The following is a 16,222-nucleotide window of genomic DNA, read 5'->3' as shown; positions in this document are numbered from 1 at the left end:
TGTGTGTGTGTGTGTGTGTATGTGTGTGTGTATGTCATAGTGCATGTATGTGTATGGAGAACAGAGGACAACTTTCAGGAGTTTGTTCTCTCCTTCTACCCTGTGAGTCCTCAGACTGGAACTCAGGTCATCAGGCTTAGCAACAAGTGCCTTTACCTGCTGAGCCAACTCACATGGCCAAAGAACAAATTAATTTTATTTATTTATTTATTTGTTTATTTATTTATTTATTGTGTGTCACTTATATTTTCATTTACCCACTTTAGATTTAATCATTTAAGGATAATAAAACAAAATTAAGTGTTTGTATTTATATAAAATTCATTAAAACAATAATGAATAATATTTCCTGCCTGAACACATTTTCCTACTCTTCTATGGCCAGCGCTTGGCTTGGGGATTGCCTCATAACATGATATTTTACTGCTCCTCTGTCTCTGTGCTGCTGGTTCTTCTTCACTCACCCTTCAAAGCATGCATGCATTGTTCTATTTTATTATATTTCCAACTCATAGTTAATTTCTTCTCTTACCAATCCTAATATAAGAGTTCCTGCTTTACATGAATGTGCCCTTCCATCTGAATTACTGAAGCCACAGACTGACAAAGTTACTGGCTTGGGGAGTCATGTTAGATTACAGATTTCTTTAAAGTACTGCAATCAGTAGTTTGTTGCAATTGCTCACACATAGCAACAAATCAACTGGTAGTTTGTATGTGCTTGATAAGCAGGAATGCAATTGTAAGAAAGAAATTGTTTCAGAAAATGGAAATATAGTTTTATACTTATCAACAAACATCAAAAATGAGTAACAGAATCAGGAACACAGTACAGTGTCATTGGACACGGAACAAATACATGACCCAAAACACCCTGTACACGTTATCACCTATTAAAAGTAAATACCATCTAGTAGATAAATCTAAAACATAAACATAAAGCAACAATCATCATTATGTGATACTCATTCCTTCAAAATACATACCTTGCTTCTTGGTACTTCCATTATTTGGTCATTAACTTAGGCAAAATTATGCAATTTGCAGCCTGAATGAAGAAGATGATGCCAGTATTGGAAGGACAAACTCTGACAGACGGTCTGATGCTGTCTAGTGTTTTGTGTTTGAGGAGAACTGATGTAGACAAAGGGACAAAGAAGTTGGGTTGGAGCCTTTCAAAACCAACTAAGTCAATGACAATGTAAACAGGTCTGTTGTGAAGTATACTACTCACAGAGGTGAGTGGGGAACAAGTCAGGGAGGGAAAGTTGATGAGGAAAAAATAAGAACAATGTTTGTGAAAGGAGGTGTGAGGGCTATTGTATAGAAAGGATAAGGATGGGTTTTTTTCCAGATGATATGTGATGCCAGAGAGAGTGATGTGCTCCTAGGAACAATTCTAGACCTCATACAGGATGTTCTTGGTCAGAAGACAGCTGTCACCAACATATGGGGAAGACTAGTAAGAAGAAATAAGATCCCGTAGTGATTGATCTGGGTTTAAATAGAGCCATGTGTTGGGGGACCCTGCTGCTAAGGTTGCAGTCCACCAGGTCCAGATAGCTCTAAGGAGCTCAGCACTGTATGGAGGACTCCCTTTCTCAGCAGGGGCTTCCTGCTCTCTGCCTGACCTTATCTGGAAAGCGCCTCCAAGCACAGATGCCTGGCCTTAGTTGGAACATGACCTTTGGCGTAATTACTGGCAATAAACTGCCCCCAGGTTTTTTCTATATGATAATTAGGCATTGTTCTACAGCCAGATGATAGGATCCCCCTACCACTTGTAAATATAGCATGCTATGAACATCTATCAGCTGAAGCTTTGGCTGCTGCCTCCATATTATATTTTTCCCTGACCCCCACTGAATAAACGGAGCTGTACCACAGAAACTGACTCCCGGACATCTTTTTCCGTCATGCTCACTGGCTGTCCTGACCCAGTTCATCCTTCTGCTCCCTTTGTTCTTGTGGGTTGGTGGCCAACGGCCCCCGAGTGGAGGGAGAGACCCATAGTCACGCATTGATAAACACAGAGTCAAGGCCACATAAGGACAATGGGTTGCTTGTTTCAGCCTAGGGCCATATCTGTTGACTCATTGAGTATATATTCCCTTGCCCAGTACCTACAGCAGGGTTTCAACTATTGCCTGTTGAAAAGCACAAAGCACTGTCCTTAGATGTGAATGAGTAGTATTGCTCACAGTGACTAAATTGACCAGATTATTCTTAAAAAATCAGTGTCATGGATATATTCCCTGTAAATAGACAGCAGCCCCTTGGGGCACTTTCTTATGCTTTCTTTCACACAGCTTTAAATTTAGAGGAAGAGAGATTCCAGCAGTCCTCTCAGGATCTGTTTCCAAGCAAGTTTTGATCATACAGTCTGCTTTAAATATAGATTTTACACATCTGATTTATGTGAAAGGAATCCAAAGGTGTGTGATCTCAGATCACAGGCCAGCAGTTGATAAATATGTATTGAGGACACTTACTGAAGTTTTTTTTTCATGAATTAAAATTTGTCATGTTGGCAGGTAATGTAAGGGAAGCACTTACAGTCATGTTCAGGATATTGGAGACTTGAAGGTTTAGGAGCCAAGCCATTGCTTCACCGTTAAGGCTGTTTTCACTGAAGTCCAGTCATTTTCTTTATTGTGTATGGACTGTATTACATCACCAGAGTCACAGAAAGAACTGCATTATTAATTACATTCTAACTTGGAAAATATCATTCTTGTTGCTCCAAGGAAGATCTTAGTATGACCCTTGATCATGCTAAAAGATATATTAATTAAAAATATAGAGGCTTCCTGTGCATGCATGATGATGTGAGAGCTTAGCTTCTTCCACTCCTCCACCAGCCACCTCTGCAGCCATGCCTCCCTGCCGTGATGGACTGTAATTCCCCTGGAACTATAAACTCAAATAAACTCTTCCTTCTATAAATTTCTTTGGTCAGTGTTTCTATCACAGCAACAAAAAAGTGACTAATATAGTAACTGGTACAAGAGAGTGGGCTGTTGGTTGTGAAGAACCTGAGCGTGTAGGGTTTTGAAGAAATAAATGTGCAAGATTTGGGGCTAGAAAATCGGTTGACTGCTATAAGTGGAGCTTAACAGGCCATTCTAGCAGGGACCTGGAAGAAAGTAGTACTGAGAAAAGTGTAGTTCCAGAGGGAAATAAGGACTTAAACAGCACTTGGGATATTTTGGCAAAGAGTCTGGCTGGAGTCTGCCCTCAACCAAAAAGCTTGCCTGAGGCTAAGTTGAAAAGCAATGGACTAATTTCTCTGTTGGAAGGAATTTTAAGACAGCTTAATGTAGAAATGGTGGCATGGCTATTAATGGTGAATATTATGCAGATCTACAGTGAAAAAGAGCAAATGGAGCAGAAAGAAGTACAGAATGTACAGGATGGATTGTAAAAATGCTAGGAAGATAAATGTTGGAGCCTTGGCCTGTGCTGGAGAGGATCCCTTTGACAAGGAGATTAAAGTGATTAAATAGTTGCTTAGAGATTCAAACTTAAACAATAGAGAGTGCCTCCAGGATAAGACCACACCCAGTGAAACCTCCAACTTGTGAAAGGAAAATGCTGCTGGGGCCACTGAAGAGAAAAGCCTCTAAAATTGATAAAATAGGCTGGAGTCCATCCCAAACTTGCAGTCAATCTTGGCAGTGTCATTCGCCTGGTGCTGGCTTTAGAGGCATGAGAGATGCAAGAGTGAAGGGGTCATCAGTTCTTCCTCCACAGTTTCAGAGAGCCTTGGAGGTCCAGCATGCAGCAGGGGCTCACCTGCATAGAGAAGGCCCCGATAGTCCATTCTGGGAAGCTGTGAAGGTGAAGCCTGGTTGGCAGTGGAGACCCCAAAAAGATGTTCATGATGCCAGAGCTGTGAGGCATCTGCCAAGAAGACCTGCATATAGGGAGTGGTACCAGTCCAAGAGAGATCTGTGTATTACATGCAGCAAAGCTCAAAAGGCTGAGCCATCTAAGCCCTTTGGAAGTAAAGTCCCTGAAGATGGATGTGGAACTACTAGATTTTGTGTTTGCCCTGCTGGTTTTCGGTCTTGTTTTGGTCCAGTATTTACTTACTGTGCCACCATTCCTCCCTTTTGGAATTGTAATGTGTATTCAATTCCACTGTATATTGGGAGTATGTAATTTGTCTTTTGATTTTATAGAGGCTTACAGTTAAGATATTTACCTGAGTATCAGAACAGACATTGGACTGTGGACTTTTGAATAGTATTGAGACTGATATTGATTATGGGGACTTTTAAAGTTGGGCTAAATGCATTTTTCATTTTATATAGTCATGAGCCTATGGGGGCCAGGGAGTGGAATGTGGTGGTTAGAATGAAAATGTCTTCCCTAGGATCCAAGTATTTGGACTTTTTGTCTCCAAATGGTGGTGCTGTTTCTGGGAGGTCTTAGAAGGTGTGGCTATTCTGGAAGAAGCACGTCACTGGGGGTGGGATTAGAGAGTTCTTAATCCTTACCAGACCTCTAGTTGCTCTCTTGCTTCCTGTGCCTGCGTGATAATGTGAGAGCTTATCTTCTGCTGCTCCTGCTCTAGCCACCTGGAGCCACCATGCCTCCCTGCCACGATGGACTGTAATTCCCCTGGAAGCATAAGCTCAAATAAACTCTTCCTTCTATAAATTGTTTGGGTGGTCAGTGTTTCTATTACAACAACAGGAAAGTGACTAATACATAATCCAACTTGGCCATTTGCATGCAGATGAAGAATTGTGAAATGTGGTTATGAGTAAAAGAAATCAAACTGATTTTTTCTCATGTTATCAAAAATAGTAGGCTATAGATGTTAGGGAAAGATACTGAAATGAAGAAATTAAAAGTAAAATTGTCTTACCTTAACCCAAAATGCTGTCACCTACAACTGTGTAAAAATAGGAAAGAGCATCTCCTGAAAGGCTGTTTACAAGTTGATTTTCCATGCTGTCTTGCTTATCTTACCCTATGCATTTCTAGATAAATGAAATGCATCATTCTCAGTGAAATTCAACAAAAATTAGCAAGACCTTCCTTGTTTGAGGGTTACCTCTTTCATCCTTTAGGCCTAGATTATGTTACACACCCTGTATTGTTATCATTGTACTGAAGTATTCAAATTCTGAACTTGGTCTTCTAGATGTATTTTCCGATTCATTAAGGAATTTCTTTTGGTTTCTGTGGTCTAAACACCATCATTTAGAAATAGTAACCTGATGAATTCCTTGATTTTAGGAACCTGTAGTATCTAGTTTTACTTGTTCCAAAGGCATTCATAAAAATAGCAACTCAACAACAATGTGTAAAGATTTATTTTAGGGTCAAAGCCTTAAGAGCAGCAGGCCTGTCACTTGGCAGGAGAGACACCATGATCACAGTCACCATGAAGTGCCATGTAACAGTCACAAAGCAGATAAGATGGAGACACACAGCAAAGCTTTCTGTGGGAATTCCTGTCGAGGATAAGCCGTAGGGGTTAATAATTTGTGACAAAGGATGAGCGGTAGCCCAGACCAGGACCCAAACTCAGCCTTGCCTCTTGGGTTTTTCTCTTTAATGCTGAGGGACATGTTCTACTGAAACTTGGGTCAAAAATTCGAACCAGGTATCTGGCTCAACCTGCATCGTTCCCCAGGTCTTTGTTGGTGCACCTGTTCCAAGTTCTGTGTGATGATGCTAATGAGGCTAAACACCTCCTTGGACCTTTGTGTGGTCTTCCACTCCTTTTGCTGAAAATAGATTCTCACATGGCTGCTGTGTACATCTAAGCCATTGGTGAGGTTTTGGAAAAGATGGAAACAGGGCTGGAGAAGTGACTTGGCTGTTAAAAGCACTGGCTGTTCTTGCAGAAGACTGGGGTTTGGTTCTCAGCACCCACATGGCATTAGTACCTCACCATAACTCCAGTACCAGGGAATCTGAAGCCCTCTTCTAGCCCCCACAGGCACTGCATGTAGAGGTGCACCAGAGACTGAAACTTTGGACATTCTTTTTCTTACTTTGCTTTTTAAAGACAGCTTAGTAATAAGTTCACCTCAGTCACCTCTCTTGCCATCACCTGCTGCTTGTAAATAGACTAAGGAGGGCACCTCCTATTATTCCAAACATGACTTGAGAGCTTTAAGGGATATTAGGTAATACATATTAAATTCTCACATTTGTGTTATATCCCAAAGTTACATAATTGATATACTGAAACACTGATATAGTTAGAAACACTAGTTATACTTGATCCACTGGTCTTGTGATAAAACTCTTATTTGAACTCTGAGGTGTCCAGCCTGCTAGATCCACCACTAATTAAGAACTCAATTTGTCAAATTTCATAACAACAAATGAATGCTTATGATCAAATATTTAAATATTCAATAATTTAATATTATTCTGCATCTTGAAGAAGGATGTATGCCACATGTTTGTATATTGTCTATCAGAATGAGCAGACAGTAGTCTTTTATTATCCTATTCAATCCAATTATTGGTAAACTAAACTAGTGAACATTTAAGACATTTAAGGTACTTATCTGTGTTCTATGTCTTTCTTATAGAAAGAAAAGGGATAATAGTATTTAATGGCATTGTACTCAACAAATACTAGTGACTGATGAGATGGAATATGATGTTATAAGCATTATTAGTTCCATCACTTTAAAGTTAATAGAGGGAAAGTTGTTAGTGCATATAGACTTTTATTATTGTCTTTTATGGATAACTCCCATGTCTCCCCTTGTGCAGAGTGATACCTATTATGTTTACCATTAAAGCCCAACGTAGACAAATCACCACTTTTCTGTTGCTGTGATAGAAACACTGACCAAATCAATTTATAAAAGGAAGAGTTTATTTGAGCTTACGGTTCCAGGGGAATTACAGTCCATTGTGGCAGGGAGGCATGGTGGCCGGAGGTGGCTGGAGCAGGAGCAGCAGAAAGCTGCTAAGCTCTCACATCATCACGCAGGCACAGGAAGCAAGAGAGCAACTGGAGATCCAGAAAGGCTTAAGAATTCTCTAAGCCCACCCCCAGTGACGTGCTTCCTCCAGGATAGCCACACCTTCTGAAACCTCCCCAAACAGCGCCACCATCTGGGGACAAAATGTCCAAATATTTGGAGCCTATGGGAGACATTTTCATTCAAATCATCACACTCACCATGCATGCTTACTCCATTTGGTACACTGCAATATGTCTGTAGTAAAGGCAAGACCATGATGACAGATCTTACTTCAAATTTGTGATCAAGGATATTTGGTTGGAAGTTTGAGATGCCACACTATGCCCAGAGTCTCTGAAGCCTTTTCTGCACCTGCTAGTAATTCTTATCCATCCACATATCAGTACACTTCCAATTTTTTATAACTCAGTAAAGAAATAAATTTGGTAATAAAGCAATGTCACTCATATTTCTATTTCTGCTGCGTTAGTGAGTCAGCCTCCCCCTCTGCACTTCATGCTCAGCCCTGCATGTAGTAACAGAGCGCAGTACGACACTGGTGTGGCCTTAATCCACCCCTTGTACTTTTCCATGAGATGCATACCTTCTCACCTCTGAGTCTTCCTGACTTTCTTCTTACTGACCCATCCTTGCAGCATGCGGACATTATATTTTTCTGAAATTAGAGTATACCAGTTTGAGTGTCTGGCTGGTGACTGTTCATTTTTCCATCTCTACAGGAGAACAACCTATTTATTGGTAAGGTGGAGTGTTGGCGGGAATTATAGATAGTCTTGAAAGCTGTGATCAATGAAAAAATCAATGAGAAGAAACACATTATCTGACACACTGTCTCTACCATCTTGGAGACTTAATAAGGCAGAAGTGTTCTACAGTTTCTTAAGAGCAAACAAGTTTTGGCATCCAGGGTACAGTGGTCCTTCTGAAACTACTATATCTGCACAGGAAGTCTCCATAGGTCAAATACCAGTCAAGAGAACATGATGATCTTGGAATTCTGGGATGGCAGAAAAGTTGGGGTAAGTGATCTATAACATAGATGTGTAAGATATTTGTTTTGAATAATGACTAGGTAGAGAATTTGAGAAAAAAGAACAGTTGCATTTTACAGGGCTGGAGAGATGACTGAGTGGTTAAGAGCACTGGCTGCTCTTGCAGAGGGCCTGGATTTGATTCCTAGCACGCACATGGTGGGTACTACCTGTTCTTAACTCCAGTTAAACAAAATAGACAGACTCTTAGCCCAGCTAACCAAAAGAAAGAAAGAGAAAATCCATATTAACAAAATCAGAGATAAAAAGGGAAGCATCACAACAGACACCAAAAAAATCCTTCATTGGATCACTGATTTTTTTGATCTTTGTTTTTCTTTCATTAATCAAAAAATTTTTTATTATTTTTATTAAAACTTTTTTTATTGAGCTTTGTAATTTCATACAACAGTTCTTAATCAAATGTAGACCTGCTCCCTAATCCATGTCCTCCTCTCCCCCGACTGGACCTCATGTATTCCACCATACATGTTAAGTCCCATCTAGACAAGCATTTGTACCCAGATTTCCTTCAGTGTAAATTCATCTACTGGACTCTGTCTAGTCAGCCCATCCAGAGGTCATATATAGGGCATATTCTCCCTCACTGAGTAGCAATGTGTCTCCAGTAGTTTTCAGTCTATGGCCAGCCTGCCACCTATTTCTCTCCTCTCCTCTGGGCCCTTGTCTGATTGAGTTGACATGGGTCCTGTGCTCCATGCCACCATTGCCACAAGTCCACATGAGCAAGCTTCCAGTGGCCTGAGAGTTTCTGATTCCCTGTGTTCATGAACCATCCCTGGCTCTTACAATGTTTTTTAACCCCCTCTTCCTCAGTGGTCCCTGAGCCTTGGATGGGTGAGGGTCAATATAGGAGTCCAAGGATACATACTCTGCAGTCTCTTGTTCTTTAAAACTTGGTCAGTTGTGGCCTTCTGTGTGCGTGTCACTCTGTTGTATAAGGAGGCATTACTGGTGAGAGTTGAGGGATGCATTAGTTTTCTCTATACCCCACATTCTGCTATGTTCCATGAACCTTAGGTGTAGCGATCAACTGTAGGTATGTCACCTAGGACTGGGCATCTCTTCAACATACGTTCTCTGTGTTTGAACAGCTGTGAAATTCTGCAGTAACCTCATATGTTACAAGAAGAAGCTTCTCTGATGAATGCTGTATGGTATGCTTGTCTGTAGATATAAGGATCCATATTTAGCATATGGTACTTTTCATTTGTCTAGAGATATGAAAGAGATACGGTTTTCTCTAGGATCTGTGTCCTCTCTGCCATGTGTATTTGCTTGAGTTTATAGTGCCACCCATGCATTCATTCTCATTGAGAGGGCTCTAAGTCCAATTAGATAGCTGTTGATTGTCCCCTCCCCAGATAATAGTGGTTAACTGGGCTAAAGGTCTATCTTGTTTGCCTTTTCAAAGATAATGGAGTGACCCTTTGAGAAGTCACAGCTTGCCTATAATCTCTAAAGATACTTCTGTAAATTCTAGTAATTTCTAAGTTCATCATCTGTCAATGCACAGTCTTATTCATTTGAGTAACACAAGAATGCAATCAATTTGCTATGAAAACTTGGTCCTTCAGAAATCTAGCTCTGTGGTACAAAGTATTATTCTCCCTCACAATAAGACCCTGCTCTGGCCCAAATCCAGCCCCTATTGATGACTTTTGCTTGAGGCCCATCTCTTCTCACCTATAGCTTATTCTTATATTTCCTGCTGCTCAGCCACCTGAGGGTTTGGGGGAACTGAGGCTAATAGGGGGGTGTGCTTTTTTGTAAATGCTGCTTCTTGTTCCCAGGGCAAATTCTTAATCCCACTCCATGGGCTTTTTGCAGTAGTTACTTCTACCAAGATCTGAAACCCCAGAAGAATTGTTGCTAGTCACCAACCTTTCATTGGTCAGAAGATCTCTTTCAAGCAGTCAGAATCGTAAAAGCCCACTGGGGCTGGGGAGAGCCCACCCAGTGGAGAGTATCTCTGGCAACACCAATGAGAGAGAAGCACAGGGAGTTAGGAAAGAGGAAGGTCCCAGGACCTCTAAAAGGCGTGGGGAGGAGGTACATGAACATATGGAAAGAGTCTTACTAGCACCCTGCTCTTATGAATCTACAGCAGTGGTATCAGCATTCACAAGACCCATGCAAACTCAAGCTGATAAAAACCCAACACAGAACTGGGGAAATTGGCGGCTGATTACTACTGGGTGATGGAGAGTTGATGTTCTTTAAGGAAGTGACTCTAGATAGGCTGACTCTAGATAGACCCAGGTGGATGAACTTGCACTGAAGAATGTCGGGTACACTAACTTGACTCAATAGGCCTTAATATAAATGATAGAATGCATGAAATCTGGTGGGAGGCTATGGGGGAGGGTGCAGATGGGAGAGGAGGCATAAAAATGATTAAGGTGTTTTGTATGAAATACACAAAAATTCAATACAATAAATAAAATAAGAAAAATAAATAAAAAAACTCTGTGTGTGTGTGTGCGTGTGTGTGTGTGCGTAGCTTAAACAGTTATACTACATGGCTAATAACGCCCTCTACATGAACCGTAGTCCAGCTAACCAAAGCCCCAATGCCAGGCAAGGGAAATCTTTCTTCAAATTGTAGGATGAAATGGAGGAGGGGTCCAAGAGACCCCCAAACAATATAACCTATTGTCACTGTGCTTGGCTGTCCACCCCGACAAGAAGGTAAGACGCCACACATTTAGCACGTGGGACTTGAAGAAATCAAGCTGGTACTGACCTGGAATTCTCCTCCCTGAGGTCCAGTTCTCATGCAGGAAGTTACTATGTACTGTGCCAAGTGTCAAAACTAATCATTTGGCCTACCAAGCTCTAAAGCCTGTGCACCATAATGGAAGAGATCCCAAATGGTTCAATATTGACACATCTTGGGGGTAACAAATAGCTGTCTAATATGACTTAAGGCCCACCACAATAGGAGGGACCCATGCCTGGTACTGTAAACCTACCCAACTATCAATGGCTGAAGATGCCATAGACCCTAGAGGAGAACCTACCACTGCCATTTTCCTAAATCAATATAGCATCTAACTGTATGCTAAGTACTTATCCTTATATGAAGACAAAAGTAACTCTTAACCCTCATCAACGTAACTTATTTTTGCAGTAAATGCTACTACAGAGATCCACGACTGGTCAAAATACAGAAAATAAGTGACCATGGTGTGCCACGCCCCAGTTGGTACATCTATAACTCTGACGCCTGATGGTCAGGGAATATTGTGGAGCAGGAGGCAGAAAGATTGTAAAGTCAGAAAACCAAGATGCCTGCTGGGAGAAAGTGTATTCTAGACAAGACAGTGATTCTGTACCCATGAAATCTCAATAATGTGGTTATCTGAACAAGACATATAATGACAACACCCATTAACCTGCCAACCAAGAAAGAAGAAATCTCATATAGCAAAAATTCAATATGTAAAATTATAGGCAACCAGTGGCTACTGAAGGAGGCAATATCAGTTTGGTCAAGGAATGATTTCCTTGATTGGTTATCCATACCCAAGATGCTAGTTATAAATGCATGTATGTACAAACAGTACTAAATGGACTCAGTTTTATATATATATTAAATGTGTGTATATATGTATTTGTTTTATGTAAGCATGGGTATGTATGCATATATATTTCCCATATTTATGCCCCTCTTAATACCTCCACTCTGTATTTTAATATATATACATTATAAATATATCTAATATATATTTATTTATCTATTACATATTATCTAATTACATATATATGTATTTTTTAAAGTCTGAGTCAGGTTTTCTGCCCCTAGATGCTCTTCAGTGTGGGTTCATCCACTGGAGCTGGTCAAACTACCAAGAGCTTTATCATTAAACAAGACTGACTCTCCTCTCCCAGCAGTCATCACATGCCAATTGTTCCTCAGGTAAAGTTGCTATTTTTTACCCACCTAGCCATATCTATGCTGAGATTTTGTCTGGCCTGAGTTTACATGGGTCTTGTGCATGTGGTCACCATTTTGCAACAAAATACTTGCAAATCACAGAGACACACATAAAAAGCATCCTTCACCATGATCAAGTAGGCTTTATTCGAGATGCAGGAATGGTTCAATGTATGTAAGCTTCTTATCCAGTGCTGATGGGGGTGCAAAATGGTACAGGCACTGCGGAAACCAGTGTGGAGATTTCTCAAAAAGCTGGAAATTGATTTACCATTTATTCAGCCATACCATTCTTGGGCATGTACCCAAAAGACTCTATCCCCTACTATAGAAATACCTGTTCATCCATGTTCATTGTTGCCCTTTTCATAATTGCAAGGGATTAGAAACAAGCTAGATGTCCAACTGATGAAGGGATAATGAGGGTGTGGTAAACATATGTAATGGCATATTATTCAGCTCTTAAAAATGAAATTATGAAAAATTTCAGATAAATAAATAGAACTGGAAGCAATCATCCCAAGATAGGTAACCCAGGCCCAGAAAGACACTTTTCTAATCTTTTTCATACCTACATCCTAGCTTTGAAATCTTAGACATGATGTTTCATTTGATATTGTTAATGGAAATAAGTGAAATTCTAGGTCAAATAAGTATGTCTAGAATAGTCTTTTTTTAGCATTTTTATTGAATTTTTGGGATTTCCATACAGTATAATTTGACGATATTTGTATCCCCTCTTATATCCACACTTCCACATGTCCCCCCCCACTCAATTTAATGTACTCTCTCTGTATAATAAAGCTTATAGAGTCTAACTTGTATCATCAAATGTTCTCCAGTGTGGGTTCATCCACTGGAGCTTGCATAGAACTTGTGCATGCTGTCACCATTGCTGTGAGTTCACATGAGTAACTGACCAGCTGTCTGGAAAACTCTGTTTCCTTGTGGCCATTCACCACATTTGGTTCTTACAGTCTTTCCACTTCCTCTTCTGCAATGAGCCCTGAGCCTTTAGCTCCAGAAGTTTGATAGAGGTGTCCTTTTCTGAGATCAGCGTTCTGCAGCCTCTTCAGTGCACATTAGAAAGTTGTAAGTTTCTGTGTTAATCACCATCTGCTGCATAAGGAAACTGCTCTGGTGAGAGTTGAAAGATGCATTAATCTTGAACAGTTGGTGAGCACCTGCTCCAGCACAGTGCACTCTGATCATCCACAGCTGCAGCTTACAGGAGAGGACCCAGTTCTAGCTCATAGGAGGGGAACCACAGCTCCAGCTCACAGGAAGATCCACTGCTCTAGCTCACAGGAGGGGACCACAGCTCCAGATCATGGGAAGGGATGATGACTCCAGCTCTCAGGAGGGGGCCACAGCTCCAGCTCACAGGAAGAACCACAGTTCCAGATCACAGGACAGGAATACAGCTCCGTCTCACAGGAGAGGAACATGACTCTGGCCCACAGAAGAGGACCACAGCTCTAGCTCACAGGCAGAACCAAAGCTCCAGCTCACAGGAGGGGAACCACAGGTCTAGCTCACAGGAGGGGACCACAGTTCCAGCTCATGGGAAGGGTCCATGACTCCAGCTCACAGGGGGGACCACAGCTCCACTTCTTTTTCTTTCCTTAAGTTCTCAGGCTCTCAAACACTGTTTTTCCTCTGCATGTATGTAAGTACACTCATGTCCTGCAATTCCTGCGGAGGTCAGAAGAGGGCATTGGATGTCCTGGAACAAAGCTACTTCATTTTACTGGCTAAAATTTTGCCCCTCTGTTTAAAATCTTTCATGTAAAATCCTCAGAGCAGAGGGATTGGGCCAAGATAGCCATCCCTGGGATCTGCTCCTGCCTCTGTGCAGATCCCCACTCATTTCTAGACTGTTGAGCGGCTCTGACACCAAACCAGTGTGCTCCAGAGCCTCGGGGTTGGCTCCACCAGGCCGGAGGTCACCATGGCCACACTGGAAAAGCTCATGAAGGCCTTCCAGTCGCTCAAGTTGTTCCAGCAGCAGCAGCAGCCTCTGCTGCACCATTATTATCGAGATGGCTGTCAACTTGTGAGATTTTTTGAGGAATCATGTTATAAATGCACAAGGGCAAAGTCCACTTCAAGATTCTCCTCTGGTAACCTTTCTTTGGTAGCATAGGCTTCTGTGATCATCCATAGCCTATAGGGAGGGACAGCTGTCAGTCAGCAGTAGGTCATCGAGGCCCACTTGGGCCTAAATGTTCAGAACTTCCTAATAATCTCCTTACCATATTTCAACTTGGCCATGTTCAGATTGGATTCTTGTAGGAATTCTGACTTGATGTTACCCTGTCCATGGCAGAAGTCAGATGCTTGCGCACTTCCGTCAGCCTCAGGGACTGGCTCCCTGCGTCAGGGGCTTCTCCTTCAGGTTCTGCTCTAGTTTAGACTCCCAAGAAGTTCAGCCATGTCATCCTTGGTGATAAGCTTGGTGGACAGCTGCTTGAGGAGCTGGGGGTCCATCCCACTGGCACCAGGAGTGGCAGCGCTGGATCTCCATCTCCAGCCCACCTTCCTGGTTGCCATGGTGGCCAGGCCTGCTCCTAGAATAGCCTTATACTAGAATATTGGGACAGAATATCCTGCCTATGTGAATTGTATTCAAGAGAGCAATTCTATACAAACAACAAGCAAATAAGAATCTTTTTAAAAAATATTTTTATTATTTTTATTTTATGTGTATGAGTGTATTGACTGCATGGGGATGTGGTGTCTCTGAAATGTTTTGACTATTCTTTTTCAATTTATGCCCAGTAGGGGGATTGATTGTCAGAGGCCATAGTTTGCCTATTTTTAAGGTTTTGAGGAGTAATTATAATCTGATGCAATAATAAACATACCATTTAATTTTAAATAATAAATGAATCATGAGAGGATTTTAAGACACACATGTGGAAGACATTATGTTTTAAATACAAAGCAATGCTTCATGGCATTGTCTAGGAGGAGACAATGAAAGAGGAGGAGGGGTGAATGATCACATTTTTCTGGAAGAGAATACCCCAAACACTCTGGTCATGGCCCCCAGCACCTCCTTATTCCTCAGGCTGTAGATGATGGGGTTGAGCATAGGGGTGAGGATCGTGTAGAAGACAGCCAGAATCTTATCTTCCGTAGGTGAGTGGAGACTCCTAGGTCGAAGATAAGTGTAGGCAAAAGGTGCATAGTAAAATGCCACCACAGTTAAATGTGTTGAACATGTGCTGAAGGCTTTTTTCTTTCCCTCTTTTGAGCGCATATGAAAGACAGCATAAAGGACCCGTCCATAGGAAGCAGTGATGCCAAGGAAAGGAAATAGGAGGAACAGGTTTGCGCTCACAAACACCAGGTACTCATAGACCAAAGTGTCCATACAGGCCAGGAGCAACATGGCTGGAACATTACAGAAGAAATGGTTAATGGACCTAGACTGGCAATAAGGGATATGAAGGGCATAGACTGTGTGTGCTAAGGAGTTGATGGAGCCCAATATCCAGGATCCTATGATCATCTTCAGACACATCGTTTTGTTCATACGAATTGGATAATGAAGTGGGTGGCAGATGGCCACAAAACGGTCATAAGCCATGAAGGCCAGGAGTAAGCCTTCAGAACATGCCAAGGATACAAAGAAAAAGCACTGCACTCCACAGCCCAGGAAGGAGATGCTTTTCTGGCCAGAGAGGAAGTTGAAAGTCATCTTGGGAACAGTTGTAGAGATGTACATCAGGTCCATGAGGGAGAGCTGACTGAGAAGAAAGTACATGGGGGTGTGGAGCCTGGAATCCACACGTATGAGGTGGATCATTGCTGAGTTGCCAAACAAGGACAGAGAGAACACGAGGATGACGAGCAACAACAGAAAAAGGCCAGTGTGGTTTCGTGGAAGCAACCCCAACAAAATGAAGTCACTGGAACTTTGATTTCCTTTCTCCATGAAAAATATTGCTGTATCTTACTATTTAAAGAAAAGATAAAAGCAAAATAGACTCAACACATGAAACATAAGAGGATAGTGAAGAGGAACTGAGTGTAATTAATGATTACGATGAATTCTTCTTCTGGTACTGCATGGCAACTTTCTTGGTCAGAGATGTCTGTGCAATCTTCATAAAGTCAAAGGTAACAACATGAATAAGATGGCTAATTCATTTCCTCCTACAAACTATCCAAAGCCCACTGCTCAAGGTTAATATCAAGTCTTACAAACCTGGGAAAACCCGGATCCCTGGATTCCCCAATGCCACACTTACACT

The 16,222-nt window shown here is 41.6% G+C and overlaps 1 protein-coding gene and 1 pseudogene across 1 annotated transcript; both read right to left on the bottom strand.

Annotated features, from left to right (window-relative positions):
- The window catches only part of LOC103730201, a 20,657-nt pseudogene extending 6,665 nt beyond the window's left edge, over positions 1 to 13,992 (bottom strand).
- A 972-nt stretch (positions 13,993 to 14,964) lies between these two features.
- LOC103730200 (olfactory receptor 2L13-like) lies at positions 14,965 to 15,903 on the bottom strand. The gene has a single exon (XM_008828377.1). The coding sequence runs from the start codon at positions 15,901 to 15,903 to the stop codon at positions 14,965 to 14,967; it is 939 nt and encodes a 312-aa protein (XP_008826599.1).
- Between the last annotated feature and the right edge of the window lie 319 nt (positions 15,904 to 16,222).

This window comes from Nannospalax galili, unplaced genomic scaffold (assembly GCF_000622305.1).
Source record: "Nannospalax galili isolate Female #2095 unplaced genomic scaffold, S.galili_v1.0 scaffold533, whole genome shotgun sequence".
Classification (NCBI taxonomy): domain Eukaryota; kingdom Metazoa; phylum Chordata; class Mammalia; order Rodentia; family Spalacidae; genus Nannospalax; species Nannospalax galili.
Note: the sequence above shows the minus strand (reverse complement) of the source record. Positions and strands in the feature narration are given on the sequence as shown.